The sequence below is a fragment of the Colossoma macropomum genome, unplaced genomic scaffold (assembly GCF_904425465.1).
Source record: "Colossoma macropomum unplaced genomic scaffold, Colossoma_macropomum, whole genome shotgun sequence".
Taxonomy (NCBI): domain Eukaryota; kingdom Metazoa; phylum Chordata; class Actinopteri; order Characiformes; family Serrasalmidae; genus Colossoma; species Colossoma macropomum.
The window spans coordinates 24,453,653-24,480,262 of NW_023494784.1; the positions used below are offsets into that span (position 1 = coordinate 24,453,653).

At 39.6% G+C, this 26,610-nt stretch overlaps 2 protein-coding genes across 7 annotated transcripts in view; one reads left to right on the top strand and one right to left on the bottom strand.

Annotated features, from left to right (window-relative positions):
* myo1b (myosin IB) overlaps positions 1 to 23,420 on the bottom strand; it is a 75,555-nt gene extending 52,135 nt beyond the window's left edge. For 4 of the 6 annotated variants that reach the window (XM_036563240.1, XM_036563128.1, XM_036563199.1 and 1 more), the window contains exons 1-3: positions 23,133 to 23,420; positions 13,881 to 14,024; positions 9,541 to 9,656 (exon numbers count right to left, since the gene is read on the bottom strand). In XM_036563240.1, coding sequence (XP_036419133.1) covers positions 9,541 to 9,656; positions 13,881 to 14,015 — 251 coding nt within the window. In that variant the 5' untranslated portion in view covers positions 14,016 to 14,024; positions 23,133 to 23,420. The remainder of the gene's footprint in view (positions 1 to 9,540; positions 9,657 to 13,880; positions 14,025 to 23,132) is intronic. The other 2 variants (XM_036563339.1, XM_036563278.1) reach the window with 1 other exon arrangement.
* A 783-nt stretch (positions 23,421 to 24,203) lies between these two features.
* Positions 24,204 to 25,896, top strand: cunh3orf38 (chromosome unknown C3orf38 homolog). The gene is made up of 3 exons (XM_036573622.1): positions 24,204 to 24,427; positions 24,584 to 24,759; positions 24,839 to 25,896. Exons 1-3 carry the CDS (start codon positions 24,301 to 24,303, stop codon positions 25,400 to 25,402), a joined length of 867 nt encoding a protein of 288 aa, XP_036429515.1. The 5' UTR covers positions 24,204 to 24,300; the 3' UTR covers positions 25,403 to 25,896.
* Positions 25,897 to 26,610: the final 714 nt, after the last annotated feature.

The window sequence follows — 26,610 nt, forward strand, 5'->3', positions numbered from 1 at the left end:
GTCAAGATCGTCGACTGCTGTGGCTGCCAAAGGGTCATACCTCACACCCTGTAGCACTGAATGAGTAATGGAGGACACTCCCTTTGGAAGTAGGAGTCTAGCAGGCAGAGGGAACAGACCCTTGTACTGTCAGTATAAACCATGCTCCATTTGCCAGTCAGTATAAACCACAGTCCATCTGTCTCCATTAGACTGTACTTTCAGAACCACTTCACCTTCATCAACAGGTTTAAAAGGTTAAACCTCAAAATATAATAATATATTTTATATATATATATATATATATATATATATATATATATATATATATATATATATATATATACACACACACATACATACATACACATATACATGTATATATATATATATATATATATATATATATATATATATATATATATATATATATATATATATACATACACACATACATACACACACACAAAATAAGAGATTTGGTATATATATATATAATCTAAAGGTAGTTATCTTTTACACAGTACTATATGACACCTGATAACTAATAGCAGACTGTGACCAACTGATGGGTGTCGGTTTTGGATAAATTTAGAAAATGCTGGATCGGAAATCCAGTAGAGAGTGTAGTAGAGTGATTGAGTAGATTATAACTAAACTTCTATCTGTTCATCTGAAGTGAAGTACTTCAATTAAAACAGCTCATTTTAAAGCTTTGTGATTTTTAAAGAAAAAATATCTGGTCAGGCATGCTAAATTTTTCCATATTGGTACTGGTATCAAAAAAATGTGTCATATGCCATCTTTACATGGAATATGGGTAAGGCACACACTTCCTAAAAGGGTGAAAAAGAGAAAATAAAAAAGACTTGAATTCAATCCGAAACTCTAAAATCTAAGTAGTCATTTGCCAGTCTTATACAAAGTACTGCTATGTCTAAAATACACCACACTACACCCATGATGGACAAAGACAACAAGCAACAGCTCTTGTAAAATCTGCACTGAGCCTGGTCAATGGTGAATGTGGGACAAATACAGAGGGGAGGAGGCACAGCAAAGCTGCCCATGATCTAAAAATCGCCAGGTGTTTGGGGCTTAGTTCGCCCGCAGCCAGCTGAACTGACCAAAGCTCAGAGAGACTAGACTCATGGATGAGAGCCGGTCAGAGTAACTCATCTGACCTCCCAACCCTGCTTTTGATCTACTGCTGGATGTAATACTGTAACACTCTTCCAGGCCTAAACTGAACACACATGTCTTCAATTGATGCGTCAGCTGAAAGAAAATGGAATGGTCGTGGAAACAAGTCTAAGCTTAAGTATCAAGAGGGAATATAGATGTTCTGACAGAACTGTGACCTAGGTTACATTTGCAAATCTCATTAAGCGTTGGCAATATGACGATATGTTACTGTGATAAATTACAAATTACACTTTAAATTACACAAAGATTACATTACACTTTTCATAAGTATAGTCAGTACTTCTAGAACACTAAACAACAAAAAGACCACAGACTTTGAAGAATTACAGAGTGTATAAATGACAACAACCAGTGCATAGTAACGGCATACAATGCTTAGTAACAAGTAGATGACTTGCCCATTATGCACTTTCTTACCAATTGTGTGATTTTTCCTCCCTTAACTAGTTATTTTGTTAAACAGTTTAGTTTATAAAATTAGTTAATACAGTTGTACCTTGATGTTATATTTTTGTCACATCACCCATGCTTAAGTGACACGATCATAAGCTTTGGATACTATTTTTTCAACATCACAAAGCAATGAATAATTACATAGTGTTCATTGTCAATAAGAAGTCCAGGAAGAATGGCACAAAAAAAATTACAAATGCTAACAGAAAGCCCAACCCCACCGGCTGCCATTTTGTGGGCCTGGCTGGTCTGTCAGCAGGGTGTGTTCAGCCTGTAAACAATGCCCCAGTGACGCTCAATAGCAGCATGCTGAGAGAGAGGGGCTGAGAGTGCGCCCAGGTCCCATTACTTCATTACAAACACTGTAACAGGATCCCACCCCAAGAGACCCTGTAGCTGTGCAGCAAGCAGCACAATCTGGGCATGCAAGCAGCTCCCACCATCTGCACCATAACCTCCACCACGGCACAGCGCTCCTCAAAAACACCAATCCCCAGACGGAGGTGAGGGCATGCACCTGTCACTTTCCTTTCCTTTCAGATTAGTTCCAATATTCAAAGCCAAACAGATGCCCACTGGTAAAGAGCCTGATGCAAATATTTAATGTGATGGGTGCTAAAGTGTGTTCAGGGGCAAAATGACATCATGGTGGTAATGACCACAGAGGACAATCGGGCCTAATAGCTGAAACTGCAGCTGCACAGTTTCACTATACTCTCTCTAGGCCTGGCTTTATTGGGTAGCAGGTGTGCGGAGGCCCTGAAGACACTGCTAAGCCCCAGAGGGAAAGGAGCTGGAGCTTCATGATTACATTTGAGCCATAAGAGCAGTTCACAGATTTCACTCTAAGTCTGCTCAGACAAAAACAGCGTAACCATCAGGAGTCTTCATTCACACACTCAGGTGGTAAATCATATACTGTCATCATCGTTTACATAAGTTTACATTTTATCATTTACATTAACATGTACATACTAGATTTGCAGCTTCACATCTATAACACTGCAGTTCTGGTGAAAGGATCATGTCCATAGCTGAAGATTTAACTGTCGACTCCCGCAGAGCAGTTCTTTAATGACCTTCTTTGGGCCACACTTCACTAATTCCAGAACCTCAAACTGCAACCTTTACAATTTCCTCCTCATACTAATCCATTGTTACATGTCCAAGAAACCAAGATACTCTGGCACAGCAGGAAAAAACGTCATGCTTACCAGGCTCTGCTATAAACCATATGGTATTCGTTCCCAAAAAAGTCCAAAGCTTGGACGACAATGAGCGCCGTTCAGTAAACGAAAAAGTTCAATGGGCTGAACACATGGGATACCACATTCATCTGCTGCTAGAACTCATAACTGTTTATTAATAATGCATGGTGATATTGTAATCATATCTGTACTGGCAGATAACTGCTAAAAAAAATCAGCATTGGACAGATGTTAAGATGTGAGTGATATTTCAAACCAATATTTCATAACATATTTTATTGCATTTTGGAAGGGTATAATGTTAGGCAATGCTGGGTTTCTGTGCTTAAATGTCTGCATTTTATTGCAGCACTGGTAACCTCACAGAAATGAATGTTTTATTCCTCTGTAATGCTAGTCCGGCTGGATCAAGTCCCAAACTACATTTTATAAATATTTACGGATCTGCTTCAGCAGATATATACATCAAAACATCCAGTATCGGGGACGCCATTTTCACAGGAGTGACCATACCAGCCATAAATGAAAGACCAAAAGAGTACTTTTGGCCAGCCTTGTTAAAAGAGTATCGACTGCCTCATCATGATCTTCCTGTTTTGCTTCCCATGGGATCACTTGGCAGTGCGGCCAGTTACAGTACAAACCATCCTGGCTGGGAAACTCATCATCGGCAGTCCTCTGGTCTGTGCGCTGCCCAACTTCACCAATGAGAGCGAAGTAAGCAAACCCATTCACACCCTGCTGCTGCAGTGACCTCACCACACATAGACAGCCACAGAAACCCAGAGTCAGCACAGCGGCGTCTCTCTCCACACCATTCAGGATGAGCAGCAGAAAGAGAGGGAGAGCTTTGGAAATGCAAACACAGCGACAAGCACGCCATGTGTTGTTGCAAAAACGAGGTGCTACATGTTGGTTCTGGGCCATTAAATAAAACTAGCATGACACCCAAGCTTAAGCCCAAATTCCTGTGGTTGGGCAACATTTTTAAAGTGGGAAAAGCACCGTGTCACACAGAATTACACAAGACGGATGAGGAGATGCCAACGCTGCAGAGCACAGCAAAGCAACCAGTCATCTTTACTTACTCACTGAACATTTTCAGTGAAGAAGCCTTTTACTGGTTTGACGTCAAGATTTTCCAGAATATCTAAGAAGTCCAGCAATCATGGAAATCACAGATACAGTTTGTGTGCTTTATTCTGTATACAGGAAGGAGAGAGCCAGACTTTAAGAGACCAAAACTGAGTATTATGAAATACCATGAAGTTACAAAGTTAGGTCTCACATGCTGTTCTCAAAAGTTATCTTAAAGCTAAGCATGAGTAATAACACACAGCTGGAACACAAAGTACCCCTTATCCCATACAGAGGCCAAAGCTGTTTGCCTCATAAACTAAACATTATACTTACAATGATGGGAGATAAGAATAAAGGCATTTTCTTAATGGAGCACCATCACTGATTTCTAGCTTTGATTGATATAGAATGTTTGTGTGAATAACTAACCAATAATTAACATTTTGTTGTGGTCCATACTGATACAATTAACTAATAACCTTTTACCTTTTAAAGTTCATATAATACATTTATGAATTTTAGTGAGCTTAAGAGAGGATACAACTTTTAGGATGTAATTTTACATACCAATGAAACAGCTAGACAAGACATGACAAATACTGAAAACTTTTACATACTTTATGTAATTATTTTTCATTACTAAGCAGATGCTGTCATCCAAAGTCACTTTTAATGGTAGGCAAATGTGACTTTTGTAGGTTTTGTCTATCTGTGGTATTCCTGCCTGCATGAGGAATTAAGTCCCAGTCAAGAATGCTACTATCCACAGTGCTAATCATTGGAGCAGGAAAAAAGCAAATGGAAATGCCCAGCACTAGGGACTCTGTGTGTCAAGGCATATAAGAGCTAAAAGTAACAAGCAAAATTATCAGTTATAATCACCAGTTTTAATTCCATTACAGGATAATCACTGTATCAATAACTGGTATATAATACAGTCATAAGCAAAGGCCTGAATACTCGCAGTCAACTTGCACGTTTTGATCAATTTTTGTTCTGAGTGCATGTTTTTTGATTGATCCTCTACAGGAAACAAAATTAATTATGGCATGTTTATGTTAATTTTAGTATACAGTTTCTATTTGTTTGCTGAGTCTAACATAATGGGAAGAATAAATCAAAATAAAAAGTACCATAACATTTGCACAGGCTACATTTTCTGTTTTTTGCCAGTATGTTAAATTAAGCATATAAACAGTAAAGGTGCACTGAAATATGCAGACGTGTTCTCTCTGTAGGGGATATGTACTTATTTTCACTTAAAATCTACAAACAGTAAATTAACCAGGGTTGCCTGAACTTTTGCACACAACTGCATATCGACCACCAACATATATCAGGCACTCGCTGACTTCATTGCATCAGTGATTTGTAAATGTCCCACCTCTGGTGAGAGCATTCAGGTGTGGCAAACAGAAGCAGACCACCAAGTACCTCCACTGCGCTTCACCTCTGTTATTACAATGGCGCTTGTAAAAACAGGAAGTGTGTTCACCAGTGTGGTCTCACATGCCCCTCAGCCAGTGGACGACCACCTCAGATCCTCAGGCTTGTTGCACCTGGTGACTCTAAACGATCCAGCTGCACAGAACTGGAGGTGACTTAAACTAACACAGGTCTGGAGCCTTAGGGTTCATAGCTTTTTCCAAAATGGTCTAAATACTTTATTATCATCCAACAGTACTTTCTACCCACTAACCCACAGTTTCTGGGCAAATCCTAGCAAGATCTGGGAGCATACTGCTTTACTATCCTCACTGAATCTAAAGCAAATTAAAGAGATACTGCCTGAATTTCACCCGTCCTAATGAAAAGAAGCACAAAGCATAGCCTCACTAAGCTGTGGAGTGTAATTTGCTGATGGCTTTAGGGCACTAAGCCTGTAACGAGGATGAGAACTGATCAGAGTTAGCCGACCCCCAGTGCTTCTTTAATTACTGCAGAAAAGCCCCTCAGCAGAGCAGTGAGGAGTCTTTCCATTTGATGTGAAACGTCATAAAAGCACATCCCCACAACTTCGAAAACTGCTTAATGAAGAGACATCATACGTTTTTCTGAATCATAAGTCATTTGCCGATAGTAGGCAAAACACTGTTGCCATCAAAACACATCTTGTACCTTCTTTTTTGTCACTTCTTACTTCACTCCTTACTTTTTTGTCCTAATTCAAACAGGACAGCGATGATCAGAGACATGAATAGCACAAGGCGATCAGTTCTGCTTTGGCAAACTGCACTCAAACCATCACATTTCTAAAGCTGAGATCACTAATTTGAGAACCTATGGGTAAAATCAATAGCCTCAAAGACAGCAATTAACACATCAGATTGATGGATGTAATTAAACAAGGGGCTATTCCAGACATATCATTTAAATATAACACTAACCACGGATACAGTGCAATCAAAACACTAAAGCCATCATGGTCCGATACTTGGAACACTTGGCTCCCAGTGCCTGCATGTGCAGAGATCTTGCTAAGCTAAGTAAATGTTTATCTTTCATTTAATCTGGCAGTTTTACTGCATGGGTGACCTTTGAAAGCAGCAACTTAGCGTGATGCAACAGCTATCTGTGGTGGAGCAGAGAAGAACTGATTAAATCCAAAGTGCATTTCCTATCCTTTACCTAGCCTAAAAGGCACATTAATTCAGCTCCCCTTTCCTGTTTACACATTCTCACCCATTTTCTGACATCGTCTATGGAGTCTGGCTATTCTCTGCTGTCAAGAAGCATCCTGATGATGGCATTTGCTGAGTTTCCCAGATGAAATCTGACTTACTTCATCTAATGTACAGTGATTATGGTCAGAAAGAGGAGAGAAGTTGAAATTATGCACTTCTGTCTTTGACAAATGACCGCAAAGAACTTGGGTCTGTCTGTCAAGTGGAGATTCATTCTGCAAGAACACTTTTTGGCCTTTCAGTGGCTCGTGTTTCTTGGTACACATACAAATTCATGCAAATGCTGCAACTGAATCTTCTCTACTGGTGTGTAACAAATGTACAGTTTCCCCTAAGAGAAGGAGTGTACTCTTCACAGAAAGGTGTGGAAATTAATGCTAGCGAATCGCAGTGATTATACACAACTAACTTAAACTAACAATAAATTGCTTAAAACATATGTAAAAAAATACATACAAATGGCTACAGGAGTGATGATGAGAGAGGATTAGCATTACATTTTATTTTTCATTAATGCTTCAATCTTTCAGAGTCAGTCACAACCAGCTGGTCTGAGTGGAGGATTAAGATCAATTTATGGAGCATTCTGCAAAAAAGTTTTGAGTAGAGTGGCAGAGATTTGGACAGAGGAACTAATTAGACAGACTATAATCCAGACCTCTCATACTGGAAACTATGTCTTCTTTCAAAGGAAACCATCAGGGCTAAATAAAACAACTGACTCATCAATGCGGTGATGCTGCCACAATGCATTTGTTAAGAGGTCAGCTGACTGTGTTTGTTACTTCGCGGACAAATTTTCAAATGTTAATGATCTAACTGGTTTTAAATAATCTTCGCTAATATCACTAATACTAGCTCAGCCAGCTCAGCGCCGTATAATCATGCTGCCGATCATCATTTTCTTTGATCCAGACTGACGTCTCCCAGCAGGGGATTGCAGACTTAACACTCGCTCGCATTCTGCCAAGCAAATTCTACACTGAAACAGAGAGCTCCAACATTTCACAAATGACATCATCACATAAGTGACTAATACAACTCGAACAACATGACAGTGTGTTCATTGGCTCAAGCCCACATGTCTTCTTTGCTTACTCTCTCTGATTGCAGTTTACACCCAGATTATGAGGTGTTGACTATAAATACAGTTCAGCTTTGTGTCAGCAAGCCACGAGAAAAAAAAAACAAACTAGAAGAACTACCCTTTATCAGAAGCACCATAAGCTGAGAAAGCGCCTACCTGAGGAGTATTCAAAGTGCACGAGTAAAGAACCTACACAAAAAAGTAATTAACATACCAAAAAGTACACTTTCCAAAAGTAAACAACAACACAAATCATGACAGTAACAAAAAAATACTTTAAGGAACATGCATGGCCTGGTTACAGGCTGTTATACCTGGCTGCTGTAATGCTCAGGCCCAGGAGGCCTGTAAATCCAGGGCTTTGCTTAAAGTTCTAGAGCCATATAAAAGTTGTGCTTCTCAGGCGTGATGGCCAAAGCAGCTGCCTTGGATCAGCTCCGAGCCTGGCTCTGGATCACACATGGAGGGAGCTTTGACCCTGACTTCTGTCTAACAGGGGGTAAGACTGGAACACATGAGTAAGATGGAGCCTGAGACTGAGTAAGAAACGCTGCATGCCAGAGGTAATGCTAGTCGTAAGTGGGAAAACATGAACAGGAGATGGACAGAAGCTCCTGGAGAGTTTTGCTAGCTTGGAATGCTAGTTTGAGGTGCGATAAATATAGAATCTTGTTGAAAAAAAGAAAGCTACAAAAGCTATGAATAAAGAGGGAAGTAAAAACCTCTTCAAAAATCTACATGATATATCATTCTTCCCCAAGAAACAAGGGGGAGGGAACAAGTAGCAACAGAGAACTAGGCAAAGACAGAAATCCTGCTGGGTCATATAGCATGGATCATTTTTGGCACGGGGCCACTGATCTTTCAGAGCACCAGTGTGCGTCTGCTGATTTTTATGGAGAGCGGAGGCTAATTGTACAAAGCAAGCTGCTTTGTTTTGACTCTGGCAGTCTTGTCAGTCTGCTGGCACCACTCTAGAGAGACAGATGGCCATTAGCTGGAGCGTGGAGGCCATCCCTTCCCCCAGCTACAACTGGACCCTATATCTTAGGGGTCACATAGAGCAGGGAGGGGCTTATTGGCTCAAACATCTGAATCAGACATGCATCAGACATAGCAATTACTCAATATATTGTCACTGTCCAAAAAATAATAATAATTTGAGCTCAGCAGCTGTCCTTTATGTTGTGTGAAATTTTCATGATGAACAGACCAACAGAAATACTCCAAAACTGTTTTGAATAAAATCTCTTCATATTAATTCATACTAAAGGTAAAGAACTTTTTTCCCCTCTCCTGTTAAATTACCATTTTGGAGTATTTGTTTTTCTTTGGACAGCGATGATATCAAAGACACAACTGCAGTACAAATTTCACAATCAAAATAATAGAAAACCTAGAAGAGACAATAGTTTATCTATTAGAATTAAATGAAATGAAATTCTATAAAATGGTTTATATCAAAACAAACTGATTTGTTAATAGTGGACAACGAAACATACCCGGCGTGCCATGGTGTGTTCTATGAAAGCTTCCCATGGTCACACCTGCCCTTCATATTTGCACAGTTTTGCATAGTATCTACCATCTTAAAATGTATTTGTTTCTATGTGCTCTTCCACAGAACGCTGATAGTGCTAGAAGAACAAAAACATTTTCGGATGTCCGCCACTCAACAGAAAAATGTGTGCAGTGTCAGTACAAACTTGACATTTCAATCAGGCAAGAGGTTAATGCTGCATCTTGCTGGCAAACAATGAAGCATTGTTGTTTATGACATAACACAATGTGTGTCCTACAAAATATGTTTGAATAGGCTGAACAAAAAGACGGCTGGACTCACATGTGTGGGCTGAGCTCATAGAAGTTCCTGTTGCGGTATTCCTCCACCTTGTCTGCTGTGAAGATGGGCAGGGACTTGTAGGGGTTCATGGAGATCACCACACTGCCAATGTATGTCTGCAAATCAAGGGAATGGAAAGTGTGTGAAAGAAATGAGGGGAAAGCAAAAGAAATATATGCCTGTGAGATAGTATGTCTTGTCACACCAAACAAATCCTGCAGCTACTTAGGTAGGGAACTTCATACATGAAACTCATGCAGGCAAAGTGGACACTACAGACAGTGATTTCAATTGCTTCTATGTGGAAATAATGGTGTATCTTTAATTTTCCTTCACAGTAAGCCCCAGAACAGGACTAAAAGCCAAACAAAGAGTCTCACAGTGATAGTTTAATTTAATGCAACAAACTAAAGATGGTGGTTGTTGCCTTAGCAGTCAAAAGTACTTGAATGCCTTTCAATCATAAGGGTATGTATTGCAATAAGTATTACAAGAACACTTTAAACACTTTAAATACAGTTTAAAGCTGTACATATCTCCAGTAAAACCAACAGTTTCTAATTTTTGGATGCAGTGCAAAGCAATGCATCTGGTGTGTGGTGGCTTTTACAGAAGATAGTTTAGCCTCCCCAAGATGTAAAGATATATACATGTAAAATAACGGATATCGGCATCGGAATTCCCACATTGCATCCCTGTAAAAAACTTTTAATACTATTCACCATCAAATGTGCCAAGTAACTAACAGCCCTCAAGCCAGTAGGAGAGAGCAAAAGATCAGACAGTTAAAAAAACAAACAAACAAACAAACAAAACAAAACAAACAAACAAACAAACAAAAAAACAACAAACACACAAAAATAAGGAGACAGAAGGGTCACATCTAGTTTAGGGCCCAAGATCAGACATTAATTAGACAAATAAATAATAAAACACATAAACATTGATAGTGCCGGAGCGGTGCATGGAGGTGAGCGGAACTCTGCACTCATCAACATTTTCCAGCTGGAAATTCTTGGGGTATTGTTTAGGCATGCAGAGAACCAAAAAGACCCAGCACATGGGAACACAATAGAAAAATGTATGGAATTCAAGGGGGCTTCAGCAGGACAAGCGGACCCAAAGTGAGCTGCAAGGGCTGCGGTGTCAGAGTGATGGGTCAGGTGGCAGACAGCAATTTGCAACTAGCGATAACTGTGTGAACTAAAGTCATACAGGACTTCAGAAGGGCTTAACAACTACAGTAAATGTATTATTATTCTACTCACAGGAGCAGATCTTGTCATTTACCTGGCAACATTTAGATTTATATCAAACTTCAGGCTCTAAAAATAAAAGAGGGTGGACAGCTTTACTATGCTGGAGGCTTGAGAACAATATCGGATCCTTGCAGGCCTCACCTACCTTCCATTATATTGGGTGTTGCATAAGCCTCTCAGCTAAAGTGCGAGGCCTCTCCCATAGCAACACAGCCCACAATCTATTGTTGAGTGGACATGGGTGGCATAATGAGGTCTTTACATGCAGAAATAAAAAACAAAATAGAAGGTGCTGGATTTAGAAACATAGACGGCACCCATTGTGTAGGTGCTACCTGATATGTGTAAGGGACAACATCACATAATTGCATCTCTAGCTGATCCTATTCTTATCCAGAAGTGAAAGAAACAAATCTCTTTCTACTTCCCATAATGACCAGTGGCATCTTTTCACTTCTCTGGGTGTTTTAGATGATGTTAACAATAGCATGAGCTGAGGGAACCCAGAACTGATGGTAATCTGCACTAGAGAGACAAAGACTAGTACAAACATTCAAATGCGTTCTAAATTTAGCTGGTGGTGTATAATGTGGCATTATGGAGCTGTTACTCATTAAAACCACAAGACACTGCTATGAATGGATGACGCCAGAAGAAACGGGTTTGTTCACGTTCAAGTAGTGATGAGGACACTAAACCATTATAATAGCCATTTTAAACCACTGTCCTTATCTGCAACTGAAATACATGATCAAAGTCTAGGGTTCAAGATAAATTCAAGGACTCTGATGCGTAATTCCATTTCTACGACTTACTGAAACCTATCACTGACTGACAAAGACTGAAGATCTCCTGTAACACTCTATAACAGCTGAATGATTAGATAAGCTCTGAAATGTACTGCAGTTGTGGCCAGCCTGTTAAATAAAAAGACCTTTCTCAATCTTTCCCTTCAGACAGTGAGATCAGATAAGAAAAGCTAAGGTAAAAGGATGGCAGTAAGTTCATGGACACCTTGACATGGAGGTCAAACCTACAGGTCTTACAATTAAATCATAAATGAAAGTTTATTCGTATGACTAAATTTGTCTAATTACCAACAGGATTAGTGGGTGGCCAAACCAGACCAGATTAAATGCTATTTACTTCAAGTTACACACTGTAGTCAGTGAACATTTTAGCAAATCAGAAGCTTTAGGGCTTAGCATCAAGTACAAGGCTGTAGACAGGCTGCGTTAAAAGCTTTCTGCAGCTGGACAACATTGGAGGTGGTGAGCCACTCCCTGCTTTCATAATTACAGAGCAAATTTCTCATTATCTGTCTGTCATTGACTATGCGGAACACTTCATTCATGTTTTCAATCACTAGACTAAAAGCCCATGTTTTCTTCTAGACACTATATTGTAGCCTGACTGAGCAAGTAATTCTTACTATTCTCCAAATATGTAATAACATTGAGCTGGTTAAAAAAAAAAGTAAACGTTCAGATTAAAAGTATCAGTAGCCGGGAAGTTTCTTGCCAGTCCATTTGAGCAACTGGACTCGTATCATCCTACATTCAGCAGTTGAATCATGCTAATCTTTATCTTAATGTTCTGCTTGAGAACAGATGGTTCTAACAGAGACATCTACCTGAATACCTCAGACAGACTCTGACTTTAGTTGACACTGGAGATACAGGCCTGATTGCAATTTTTTGAGCTGAGCAATTACTTGAACTGACCACAACTATTTTCCACAGTTGTGGAAGAGAAATTATACAGATTTTTCAAAATTTCTACATAATTCAATCGAAATGTAATCAGTGTCATTTAGTCATTCATCAAAGTGACTCAGATTTGAAATTATGCGAAAGGGTTCATTGTGGAGAAACTTACTGACTGATTTCTTTACAGTGGTTGTGATAGGAACCAGGGGTCATGATGTCTACTGCAAAAATGTAGCCATTCTATTTACTGTCCAAAATGCCCAGTAAACCTACACGGGTATTAAGAGTTTTATACATAATGCTGATAATGGAAAAATAATGGCACATCTGAAAAAAAAACAAATTTTATTTGCATTTTTCCTGCATACACTGAGACACATCATGAGTCTTACAAAACAAGTTCTAACTTCCGAGTTATTGCTGCAACACATTTAGAGGTCAGTGGTTTTAGAGTAAGGTTTGTTTATTTGAGCCAAATAAAATTTTATGATTGTGACACACCTAACTAGAGTGGAGATGAAGTAGCAGCAATGAAACTGGAGCAATTTTGGTTGTGAATGATAAAGGAGAGGCTGAAAAGAGGGCCTACAAGCCTCTGTTATAATGTACAGTCACAACACTATCTCTAAAAGAAAGAGGACCGCAGGGTCATTCGTTCCTCCCTCTCCTGCTGCACTCTGGAGACACTGCTTCTCTTAAGCAGCTTCTACATTCCAGTTCAACCTAATTCATTGATCGGCTGGTCTGTGGTTTTTCTCCGTTGCCTCTGCTTTAAACACATTATCTAAATGAATGGTACAAGTTGAGAAAAACGACAGAACAATGAAAGAATGCTAATTTATGTCCACTTCCTCTCCGCTCTCATATTTCACTCTACACTGTGCAGTGTAAACATACTTGTACAAAGTGAATGGGACCAGAGCTAAACTTAGAGGCACTAATGTGATGTGGTAGATGGAGGGGGGTTTAGAGTGAGTGCAGAGGAACAAGCAGATATTTGTTTGCAAGACAAGACCTAAGGTCTAATTTTCTCTTCAATACATGAAAAACACTGGTGCAAATTCAGTAATAACTTGTGTCATTAAAGGTGCATTCTGGCCTACGGTATTTGTCATGTCATGCAATATTCTGTAGTGTAGCATTGCATCCCTCAGCCTCATCAGTTTTACAGAACTGATGATTTTGTATCCTTTTTTGTTCTCGACCATCAGTATTCTCTCACTGCAGCACTCAGCATGCTTTAGCAAACACATCCGGAGTGCTGCTTTAAAAAAAAAAAATAATAATAATAATAACACTAGATAAATTATATTATAACTCTTGCACTTGATATTAAGGAAAATCAACTTATATAACTTTTTGTAGAACTCACATAGATCTCATTGTGCTCGAAGCGTTTGTGTAGATTCTCAATGAAGGTTTCTTCTGACAGCGGCTCAAGAAGGACCATGTCGCCCACCCCTATCATGTTGTCGAGAAGTGACGTCTTCACCTCCATTTTGGACATGATTGCCCCCTGCAGAGAAGAAAAAAAATATCAGATGTCTATGACAGCAAGACCTGCTGACCCAGATACTCATGCCATTATAACTGAATTTAAATTTGTTCTACATACAGCAATGCAATAATCCTAGAGGCAATGCCTACAGAGCTGTCCAAGTTCTAAACAGGGCCACAGTGCAAATAAACTCACAAAACATGTTTGCACAGCAGTAGTTTTGGGCCACAGGGGCCATTTTATTCAACCAGTCTGTTTAGCTCGGCTCAGAACACTACAGACTTCAGAATTTCCACTGGGAGTTACGTAACGAAACAACACTGTCCCTGCTCTTGACCCCTGCCTACTCCCTGGACATTTATGTTTAGGGTCTGGAAATGAATTAAAACTGTAATTTAGCAAAAACGACTAACTCAGTCTGGAATGCAAGTGTTAAGAAAATGTTTACCTATTCTTTATGAGAAAGTTCAGCAGTAATCTCTAACCATAAACCTTACACTGTAACCCATAAAGCGTATAGTGAACAGTGGACAGGACACAAAGACACTGCTGGGGGTGGCAATTTTTCAACCTCTTTACTAGTCTCCTTTGGCCACAAATCCTGATTCTATGTACATGAGATAAAAGGAGGCCCTGCTCCATTCACAGCCTTGATACCCAGCTTTACTGAACTGCTAACTGCTTGTGCACTAATAAAACAAAGGGGCCATGGCGAGGTGTCATGCTCATCATTTGTTGCTTGACTCCACCAGTCTACAGCCTTCAAACTAACATTGACATACTACGATAAAACTTCATACTGTTACTATGGTAACAAAGGATTCTCTCTCTGAAATGGTAATGGTAACAGAATGCAATGAAGCGCAAATCATATCACATATATTTAATTGAAAATTGTAGAAAGACAACATATAAAATGCTGGAACTGAGAAATTGTATTTTTTTTTAATATATATGCCCACTTTGAATTTGTTGGCAGTAACACATTTCAAAAAAGTAGGGACAGGGGCAACAAAGACTGTGTAATGCTAACAAAAACACCTGGTGGTTCATTGGCAACAGGTCAGTAACATGAATGAATGAACATGTATAAAAAGAGCATCAGAAACTCAGAAACACTTCACAAAACCACTGTCTGTGAACACAGTTTATCACTGCATCCACAAATGAAAGTTAAAACTCCACCATGGAAAGAAGAAACCATGTATAAACAGGATCGAGAAATGCCACAGCTTTCTTAGGGCCCGAGTTTATTTAAGATTGACTGAGGCGAAGTGAAAAAGTGTCCTGTGGTCCAGCGAATCAAAATTTGAAAATCCTTTTGGAAATCATGGACACTGTGTCCTCCAGGCTAAAGAACATCCAGCTTGTTATCAGCTAAAGTTCAAAATCATTCACATTAGTGCACATGGCATGGGTGACTTACACATCTGTGAAGGCACCATTAATGCTGAACAACATGCCCATGTTTTGGAGCAACATATGCTGCTATCCAGATGATGTCTTCCAGGGAAGGCCTTGCTTATTTCAGCAAGACAATGTCAAACCACATTCTGCAGATATTACAACAGCATGGCTCCGTAGTAAGAGAGTTTGGGTGCTAAACTGGCCTCTCTGCAGTCCAGACCTGTCACCACTGAAAATATCTGCCACATTATGAAACAAAAAATACAACAATGGAGACCTCGAACTGTTGAGCAGCTGAAATCCTATATGAAGCAAAAATGGGAAAACATACCACCTACCACCTTCATACCACCTACAGCAGTTGGTCTCCAAATTTCCCAAACACTTACAGAGTGTTGTTAAAAATAGAGGTGATGAAACACAGTAGTAAACATGCCCCCTTCACAACTTTTCTGGATTGTGTTGCTGGCATCAAATTCAAAATGGGCATATATTTCTCAAAAAATAATAAAATTTAAAAGTTTCAACTTTCCAATTGAATGTAAGGTTTACATGATTTGCATATCATCATATTATTTTCATATATATATATATATATATATATATATATATATATATATATATATATATATATATATATATATATATATATATATATACACACACACAAACACACAAACACACACACAATGTAAAAGGCAGCTGGTACTTTAAAAGGGTCTTGCTATGCTAATGTTAACAAAGTTGTGTAAAGCTACAAAGTTGTGATAGTGACAATACATCTAGGCAAAAGTCACCATGCAAAAAGAACCCCATCACTTCCCAGTCTAGATGATAACAGAGATAAATCATTAACCTACAGTAAAAAAAAAAAGTTACAGCATTGATGGGTCTTTGCCGATAACATAAGGGAAGTCCTTCTGTGCGTGCATCATGTCAAATCTGTCTAAAAACACAACTCACACTGACTTTGAGCATGTCTGTGAATGTGGGGGATTACCAGATAGCATCAGCAGGGTGCCTGTTAAGAACGGGTCTAGGGTTTAGCACTGGGGGGCTGGGCACTGTCATTGACACAACTGCCCCACACTCCAAACAGCTGCAGCTGCCAAGGTGCTGAGCCACCACAGACAACTTATCAGCATCCCAGATTACTCTTGCACAAATGTGCCTTATCTTAATCTGCGGCGCACAATGACAACAGTTAAGCACAGGGTTAGCCAAAGGGCTCTGAATTTTACTAGCAAACTAGCAATACTGATGCACTATTAACAACTCCCAAACATTACATTTTCCCTGAGACCTCTCACCCAATCAGGACCAGGACATACTGGACATTATGTAAAAGTGGGAAAAGGAAACTTGCATAATCAATACACTACCTTTTTTCATCCCAGTGCACTTTTAACTATTGCTCCTGACACTGTTTGTCATTCATGAATCATTAACATGTTCCATCTGACAGCCACTCTACTGCGTTACGTTTGAACAAACTGTTAAAATGCTAATATTGGTCTAATATCTGCCTAATGCTTTGTGCCATGGCAATAACTGTAGCTTAGCAACAGGTGAAGACAATACAGAGTTCAACCCAGAACTTAAAGGGTACCCACAGAAGCAGTAACTGCTCATAATTAAAGACCAGTTTTATGAAGGCAATGGGCAGCTCAATGCCAAGAACTCTGAGAAACCCAATACTGTGCCAGACTGCTAGTTCATTACACCAGAATTCTGAAAACATTATTTCATTACTACAACATCAGGGGAATAGAAATGCAGTGTGACACTGTGATGTAGTGATATTCAGAGAAAAACTGTAACTGTGCATAGTGAAGAATTAACTTTTTATTAATTATTAAGGCTTAATGGATATCGGAATTTTAAGCTGATGCTGTCATTTGATATTTTCATGTATTCATCTGCAGATGCTGACACAGATACAGATCATTTTACAGGAGAAGGCAAAAGCATTCTTTAATTTTAATGTGAGTCAATGTAAAGAGATGTGATCCCAAGTAGTTTTAAAACATATCTACTGCTGCATTCATCATGAATGTTCACACAATGTAAAAGGCAGCTTTTGTACTGAAATGATACATTTTGTTTAAAATACTGTGTGAGTACAGAAATGCACCTGTTTCGTAAATTGACCTAAATTGTGGCCTTTATACTGTTCAACATCTCATGCGCAAAAAACTTTTTCAAAACATGTTTGGACACTGCTTGTCCAAACGTCTCATTCTACCGATTTATTTAATTTCAGTGTTTTGGGTCTTTGCTACTACACTGCATTTGCACATCATTTCCATAAAAAAGAATAAGCTTTTGACTATGACTGCTGGCAATTTTTGCATAATTATGGAGCTGACAGTGATAAACTGGAAGCAGCCTCAGGTCATGTGTGAATTATTTTATCAAACAGATTAAACAGAGTGTTGATAAATTAGATGAACACTATGATAGAGAGACAGAAAGAGAAAGTAAAAAAAACAGAGAGAACTATTAAAGACAGAGATAGACAGAAGACAGATTCTGAGGGAGAATGACTGAGCAGAAAGTACTAATGGCATGTTTGCACTAGGTTTCATCACCACTGTCATTCTTGTCGCAAGAAGCTGACGCTGCTCTGGTAGCCTAGTAGCCCAGATTCTGTTGGTGCTGACAGGCACCCAGTGAAGTAACTGTGTTAGAGAAAGTGCTTGGGCACGTGCACTGGCTACCAAATCCATTAGAAGAAGAGTAGCTGAAATCTACGGATAAAGTAGAGAGAGATTACCCTGCTTGGCCAGGAAAGTGGGCTAGCAGGGAACTGGCATCTTTAGAACTAGAAGATAAAACTGCTGTTAATGTTGACAAAATCCAAAAATAGATTATGTTCCACAATGTTAAATGTGGGTTTTTTTTATTTTAAAAACAGATTGCACAACGTTTGTGGCCTGCAGCACAGAGCATAAAGAGTACACAATGCTGCTATAAAGTAAGGAAACACAGTCATATATTCAGTTCAAATGTAATTTCTTCAAATTTTTCCACACCATTCAGAAAAATAATGATGCACAAAATTGTAGGAATCATATCGGAATCATATTGATTGCACATTCGACAACAAACTGATACTTCGGATTGATATGACGCAATATGACAGATTATATTCTGAAAAAGAAGAATGTTTAGGTGATGCTGGCTACTGTGCAAAAACATCTGCATTACATAATAATTTTACTGTATTCATAACCCTACTGAAGTAAATACTATAGTTCTCCGTAATGCTAATCCAGGTAGGTATGGACCCGATTTCCACATTTCATAAATGTTTATGTATCAGCATCTGCAGATATGTACATGAAAACTGCCACACGGCTGATAACAGCATCGGCCCACAATTCACATCAACACATCCCTACAGAAAAGTATTCTAAATTTCCCCAAATCCTGCAAACCTTTCTAAAGCACACTATGAATATTAGCGCCAAGTCATGATCTTGGCCCCTAACCCTAACGGTAAGTTTTAAAACAACAAGCACTGGTCATGCTTAAAGGGATTTACTGTACATGACTTGTCATACAGACTCCCTCAGGTCAAACATGACTTCTAATAATTGGATATAGCTGTACTGCATTAAATAATGCATCTACTGTCAGTCCTCACACTCATGCAAGACAGCTACTGACATAAATCCGTCAGATTAGACCAGCTATTTTTAGCTACAAGTTTGTCCTAAAACGAGCCTCCATGTGAAACAGTGGACTGAAGCTTAGATTGTGCATTGCATTACCTTTCACATCTCAATTGGCTCTTATCCAAAACTTTGCAGCTGCCCTTAATTTCCTGAGAGCAACACGAATAATATATAATTTAGAATTCCTGGAGCTGGGCCATGTGTGATTTTCCACTTATGGGCTAGGTGAAGGAAAAGTTCCCCTTTCTCACCCTTGAGCAATTTTTGAACAGTATGTGACTTAGAAATCAAACAGTGCACAACACCTTACAGCATGACCTGTGTTTAAGTGTGGAGGAAAAGCTAAAGAAAGTTTTTTTTGTTTTGTTTTAAACTCCTGTACATTAAAGTTACAGTATATTATCTTATCTGAGCTGCCTTTTGCCCTACACTGATGCATGGAAAAACTGCCTGCTTTGCAGTGGGTGCTGCAGATGAAGCACATAAATGATACTGTTGCCCATAATGGGGTTTAATTGAGTGCAAACCCCAGAATGAAGTGCCAGCCAGACTGCATCCTAGCTTGCTGGCAACTGTGGTGATTACAAGTGGCTCCAAATGGTGCAGTGGAGCCAGAGCTTTAGAAGGGCGCAGCAGCTATTGTGGCTATTTGCGAGGACTGGCAAGTTTGCTCAGTGACCTGAAACACTGCTATGTGAGCACGTCCCACTGCCAGGGTAAACTCTCAAAGACTGACTTTTCCACTGTCCCACGAGTGCCTGACTCGGCAGACTCGTACGCATCTCTCAATCAAATCTCCTGGCCCCCTTTTAAACACTTAGCACCAATCTGTCTCAAGCGAAGGATAAAAAAGTAAAGATCCGGAGTATTCTGTCACGGATTATGTCCAAGTTTGCCACCATCATGAGTCACTCTCACACGATTTCCATACAGGAGACCACCTCATTTTCATGCAATGGAAAACCAATTTTTGAGTCACGGCTATGGAAAATCATTGGCTATGATAATCACTGTATAAATTACATCTTTATTTATATAGACACAATTACATCATTCAAATTGTACAGGGCTGTAAATCAACATGGTTTTAAATATTTCTGTCAATCTATAAATACTCCTAAGAGGCTCGATCTCCATGAAAGTGTAAAGCACCCCACTCTGGTTATGCAAGGTGAGTTGATTTTCCTGCTCTACAAACGGAACTGACAAATTGAATCAGGTGTGTTTGAGCAGAGAAATCATCAAACTGCCTGATTCTGGACCTCCAGGACCCCTGCTAGGCATCCCTGGTTTAAAACAAAATTCGAACCATTGTTCAAAATTTTGGTATAATTCAGTGGTTGAGATGTAAACAAAGTCAGTCAGAGTGGTTTGATGTGAAATACTCCATTCTAGAGAAACGTATCGATTTCTTTACAGTGGTGGTGATGGCAACCAGGGGTCGCAATGCCTACAATGCAAGCATAAACATTTTATTTACTAACCAAAATCACAAGTGAAGCTACACAAATCCTCTGAGGTGTCTTTTTATATTTGTAATATTGATAATGGTAACAGTGGTAATTCTGAAAAATGAAGTTTTCTTTGGGAACTACTTTGCCATACAACATCCTGCTTACACCTCTGCCATGAATTAATTATAAAAATATATATTTTAGGTCAAAATCTTTTTGTAAAACTATCATGAAACAATGTCTCAGACAACAGCCAACATATTTATAACCATTTCATGTAATAAGTTTGTGTAAAGTAGCTTATATAGGCTTCAAACTCTTTAGACATTGGTTACCACCATTGTAAACAATGCTGACTCTGTAAGTTTCTCTAGAATGGAGCATTTCACATCAAACTACTCTGAATGAATCTGTTTACATCTTAACCATTTCATTTTGAGAAATCTGTGGAATTCCCCTTTAAAGCTACTTTACTGACATCTTTGATGGCTAGAAATCTTCCCTTTTACCACTTTGAGTTTCACGCTTGTTGGCGCAAACTGAAGATTTCAAATCTTCTCTTACATCAGCATTGCTCTTGAACTCCCTGCCAAAGCAATGTGATCAGATGACTTACTGAAAGAACTCACTTAAGCAGACTTATTTAGAAATTGTGCATACATGTTACGAGGCAAGATGTGCCCATGAACATGTGAGATTTAAAAAGTTCATCCACTTTAGTCTCTATTGTTCACCAGACACCCATGTGGATAGAAATATTTAAAGGTGAAAAGCTGGGTGTCCTCATTTGGATCACTCCTCCTGCTTGGCAATGGGCCCATGTTTACAGCGACTGCCAATTACTGATGAATTCCACCCCCTTTAGGGCTAATTCACCCAGTCCCCCAACTGCCATCTCCTGAGGGTCTCTGGAAAACAGGACTAAGCATCGCAGGCCACTTACAACCTTCGGAACAGTGCCAGCAGCCTCACTACAAATCAATCTCCATTAAAACTAGTGGCTTGTGCTGATGCATGGATTTGTTTTGCCCAGACATAGAGTTGGGATAGATTCGTAATTCACAGAGGTAGGACTTCTACCTAATGAACATCTACCTAATTCTCAAGTTGTTTTCCATACGAATCGATGAAGAAAAAAATGGGAAACTATATAATAAACTCCACTGTTGATGCACTTCTGCTTTGGTGGGTGTTGCCAAAAGTCAACCTCACCACCTTCCCAACCTTTAGAACATGATGTCTTTAAATAAGTATTACATCACTGCAAACAGCACGTAGTTCTCTTATCAGCTGTGATCTACAATGCACCTTTCCTGAGAAGAGCACCACTGTAGGTGCTGAGTGGGTGGACTAATGCTTGTATCCTGAGTGAGGATAGTGCTGTGCAACGTGACCAACACAAAAGGACACTCTACTGAGGCAGACTACATACAGTACATGTCCTGTCTTTCAAAAGCACACCAGAGTGAAAAAAGAGTGTATCTATTACATGCATGCATTTCTCTTGTGAAGGCTCTGTCTCTCACTGTTACCCAACAACAGCCAAAAGGTCAACTGTGAAGACAACAGAAAAGGAGATGAATTAAAACTGATATCCACTGATTAAGAGTGTATTCTTACGAGACATAACACTGTTATCAGTAACCAGGAGTCTCCTCAATGGATCTGCTGTTGAGAGCATAAGCAGAGGATTGTGCACATAAAGAAGAGTCAGGAGCTCTGCCCTAGAAGTTTAGGATTCAAAAATCAGGGCTGGAAAAGAAATGAAGAACTGTGTGGCTGTGTCAGCTCACCGGCACTACTGAAACACATTGAAAACGTACATTTTTTGGCAGCTGCTTTTTTGCTAAGACCAGCTTCCACACATTAGATATGGTGAGGAAAGACATTCAGGAGGCGAAAAGAACAGGATTTTTAAAGAAAACAACAAGAGAATCCACAAAACACTGAAATAATGAACTGTGCAGTAATTAGATCTGCGTGCTCTGAATGAAGGAGCCCACAAATTAACTTTAATGCTCTATCTTTGAGGCCAGACTACCAAAATAAGCGGCCCTTCTTGGTAGCAGATCATTTTATGGTCATAAATAAAAGATAGTGACCAGAAAAGCATTCAGCTTTAACTTTTAACCAAGTTGTCTCCTCCTACCACTTGAGAAGAAAAGGAGCTGGCTGGCTGGAGAGGCCCTTTGTCTCTGTCTCTGCCACCTCTGGCATTCCTCACACAGCAGCCTCACCAACCAACATCACACCGACTGCAGAAACGTCCACAAAACATGGTAAATGTGACGCATATTTTACCAAAAAGCGTCTTGAATTACACTTCTCGTTCCCTGAAACGTATTTGAGGGGGATTAAAAATGACCGCGCGACCGCGCTGCTGTTTTTTTTCAGAGAATGAATGACCTCCTGTATTTTAAACCAATGGTTTCTTTTTTTCCTTTCTTCCTTACTATTTTCCTCCCTGCCGCTGCATGGTAAAGTATCGTGCACACTTCTTAAACTAACTTTTCACATTCTGCAATCGGGACAGCGCTGGGCTGAATAAAAATGGCACAAAAACTTTGAATGAAAATGCAACTTGCCTCGTGTTTAGAATGAAAAATACTTTTTAGTCCACTCCTGGAGGGAAATACAACATCCAGTTGAGTTTATAGATCAGAAAAGCGGCTCTTCGGTCCCTTCCCGACTTTTCAGTCTTTACAGTCTGTCCCCTTCAGAGTGACGGGACTCTCTCGCTCTCTCTCTCGACCAGCTCTCAGTGAGGCTCTGCTCTGCGGTCAGTCGGGACGGGACTGCGGGTCCACAGGCTTTGGGAGTGGCTCTAGATCCGAGAGGGAGCCATCCCACAGTGCTAATCACCTTCCCCGAGTAAAAAACGCCCATCTTCCACAAACTCACAGCCTACAAAACTGTCAGCTGTCGCTGCGAACGATGTGAATGATTCCTCCTACAACACCGCCCTCAAGTGTCGGCCTGGTGAAATTACGGCTACATGTAAATTGAGCACCGCGGTATTTTCCACAGGTTTGGTACAATTTCTTTTGCGAATTCGGTGCAACTATCTTCTCCATTCTTTATCGAAGCTAATAAAATGAAGTATCTAATTAAAATTATCTCACCATTTCAAGCTACTTCCATCCAAAACGTTTAACTTTTGGTTTCTCTTTCTTAAAAAATTAGGGGTTATTTGTTTTTTATAATTTTTATATTTTATATTCGGACATGCATACGTAAGCATAGAGATGAGCATTTGTTTAAGCCCATTTTGGCAGATCACAACGTGCTTAAGAAAAAAAAGAAAAACAAAATTTCTTAGAAAGACTTACCTTGCTAAGAAAAAAAATGTTGTTAATTATTATTATGTTTATTACAAACATTTCTGAACATCTGTCTCCCACAGTCTACTTTTGATCATTTATAAACTAAGCAGGAAACAGGTAAACCTGCCTGCCTGCCTACAACATGTTTCTACTTGTCTAAAATATTACTGACGTTACAGACATTCATGTGACATCAGTGGCCCATTTATTTTAGTCAGGATAGCAGAGCTTCTCTTGTGAAGTAGAGCTTTTATTTTGAAGTAGAGAGTTGATTGGTTAGAGCAGAGCCGGGTTCTGTGGTTGGAGCTGCTGCTGTATCCGCCTTCACGCAGGGGGGCGCCAGTGAAGAGATGGTGTGCGTCTCCATTTCTTCTACTGTAAGCACCATTTGGACACTGTTTTCAATGATAGCTGTACATTTACTATAAAAATGTCAGCGCTGTCGGAAAAAGAGCTGAATGGCTGCAGAACACTGTTGGCACTGCTGTCAGCGGAAGACTTGTTAGCGCTGAGTGACACCGTAACTAACCGACTGATCTGTGTAGAGAGCCCGAGAGGTGAGGCTGGTGAACTTTGGCAAACTGTGCAGACTGGCTAACTTTAGTCTGCTGAGTAACTTTGCAGATAGTTGAAAGCGTTTAAAATGACTAAAAGTGAGGAGAAACGCTTTATAGACCCGTTTGCTAACCGTTGTAACTGTCCTGTTTGAACAGAGGCTGTAGAAGCTATCATAGCGTACTCTCAGAGCGCGGAGGAGCTGCTGAAGAGAAGAAGAGTCCACCGTGAGGTCATTTTTAAGTACCTCGCCAAAGAAGGTGTTGTGGTTCCTCCAAACAGCGAGAAGCATCAGCTGGTTAAAAGGACTCTTGAATTATGGTCGTCTGGCAATGTAGGTACAAAAACGTGTTATTAATAAAGAACCTATCTGACTACTAGAGCAATCAATATGTATGGTTTTTGCCCTGTAGGTCGTCCCCTTACAGAACGCACTGAGTGACACCAGTGCAAGTCGACCAGAGGGACCAGATGGTTTGGCAGACCTAACAGCTTTGGGTAGGGAGTTTTGCCAGTGGTTTTTCCACCTTTTGAACTCTCTGAATCCTGCGACAGGTAAGCCAGTTCAGGAATGGGGACCTCAGCACTTCTGGGGGGACGTGAGACTACTCCTTGTTTCCCACACTGGAGAACAACAGCGAGACGAGTACAACGGAGCAGAACTGGTCAGCCGGCGCCTTTCTGCTTTAGTGTGGGAAGAAAAGTTAATTTTCTTCCCTAACCTAGAGCACTCAGGGTTGAAGTGCCTTTCTACACCTCATGGATTGGTGTTGGTAGCAGTTGCTGGAACCATTCATCGGGAAAATGTATGCCTTGGAATTTTCGAGAAAGTGTTTGGTTTGATTCGCGATCCGCTAGATGGAAACCGCTGGAAGATAAAGTTTGTGCATCTGAAAATAAAGGGACAGATTGGTAGGGAACAGCTGCCAGTGGTGACTTATGATTCAAATGATCTTCTTCAACTTTTCACCAAATAGTTCTGTGACAACAGATATTTTACTGGAACAGTTAACGTGCACTTTAAGTAATGCATGATATATGCATATTATTTTAAGATGGAGAATGGAGGATCTTTTTTTTTTAATTTTTTCCTTCACTGTTATATACAGTGTTACCTGTGTTTATGAGACATTTTGACAGGCTTATCTTGTTAAACCAGATGTCATTAAGATGTCAGTGTTCCAGTCACTGGAATATGTGCTCATTCTCAGGAGTGGCGCTGATTCTACCAGACAATGATCATGTTTGCGCTGTGATCCATTTGGAAAACTGGCCCAGCATTGGCAGTTAAAGAGTTCTGTATGAACTGAGTTTACAGCTTTGTGTGCTTTTTTTTTAATTCATTTCTATGAAAACTAAGATTTGCTTTAAATTACACTTGTCAGTTGCTTTTGGCATTTACAGTATATGCAATCTCGTGCATTAATTGTTTTGGCTTCTGTTTATTTGAAGACATATTAAATCAATCTGTCAGACTCCTAATGTTTCATATGCTCTATATCAGTGTCCTATTGAAAATTTTAATTTGTCTAGTAAGAAGTAGAAATGTTTAACCAGTTCTTAATGTACTGCACATTTGCATAGCTTATTAGTTGAACATTTTGGTAGTTATTTGTGTGTTGGTTCAGAATTAATGAGCTTCTTAAGATGTTTTTAAAACCTGCATTCTACAAAATATAGACTTCAGTGCTATTTCATATATTATGGGAATTCTTTAGTCTTGCGACTTTGCCCTTAAAACGTTGAATGGAATGTAAAAAATCTAAAACAATCTATATCTATCTAATCTATATCTGTAATATTATATGCTGATTACCTGGAAAATGCCTTTTCTGTTGTGGTCAGGTTAAATATGCACAGTCCTCCATATGACCCTGTTCAGTAGTGAGTGCATTTTAAGTACCCCCAGAGTACCCCCAAAAATCAAGAGCGCTTAAATCTGAACATCAAGATGGTCACACAGTTGGTCCATGCCAGTGCCCAGGAAACTGTACTTTCAGATATGCAGGGAAAGCAGCACTGTAATGGAGTGGTGTACCATATTGCTGGAAAAAAGTTTGGTGGCTACCGTAGACATGAAAAGCAACACAGTAATGAGGTGATGTACCATCCTGTTGGAAAAAGTGTGGTAGCAACAATCCCGTCTGCTGCTACTGGTCTGCTGCCACTGAAACACTTACATCAT

Coding starts and splice junctions, on each gene's coding strand:
- cunh3orf38 (XM_036573622.1), top strand. CDS start 24,301: ATGTCAGCGCTGTCGGAAAAAGAGCTGAATGGCTGCAGAACACTGTTG. Junction 24,428..24,583: donor CTGTGTAGAGAGCCCGAGAG/GTGAGGCTGGTG, acceptor CTGTTTGAACAG/AGGCTGTAGAAGCTATCATA. Junction 24,760..24,838: donor AATTATGGTCGTCTGGCAAT/GTAGGTACAAAA, acceptor TTTGCCCTGTAG/GTCGTCCCCTTACAGAACGC.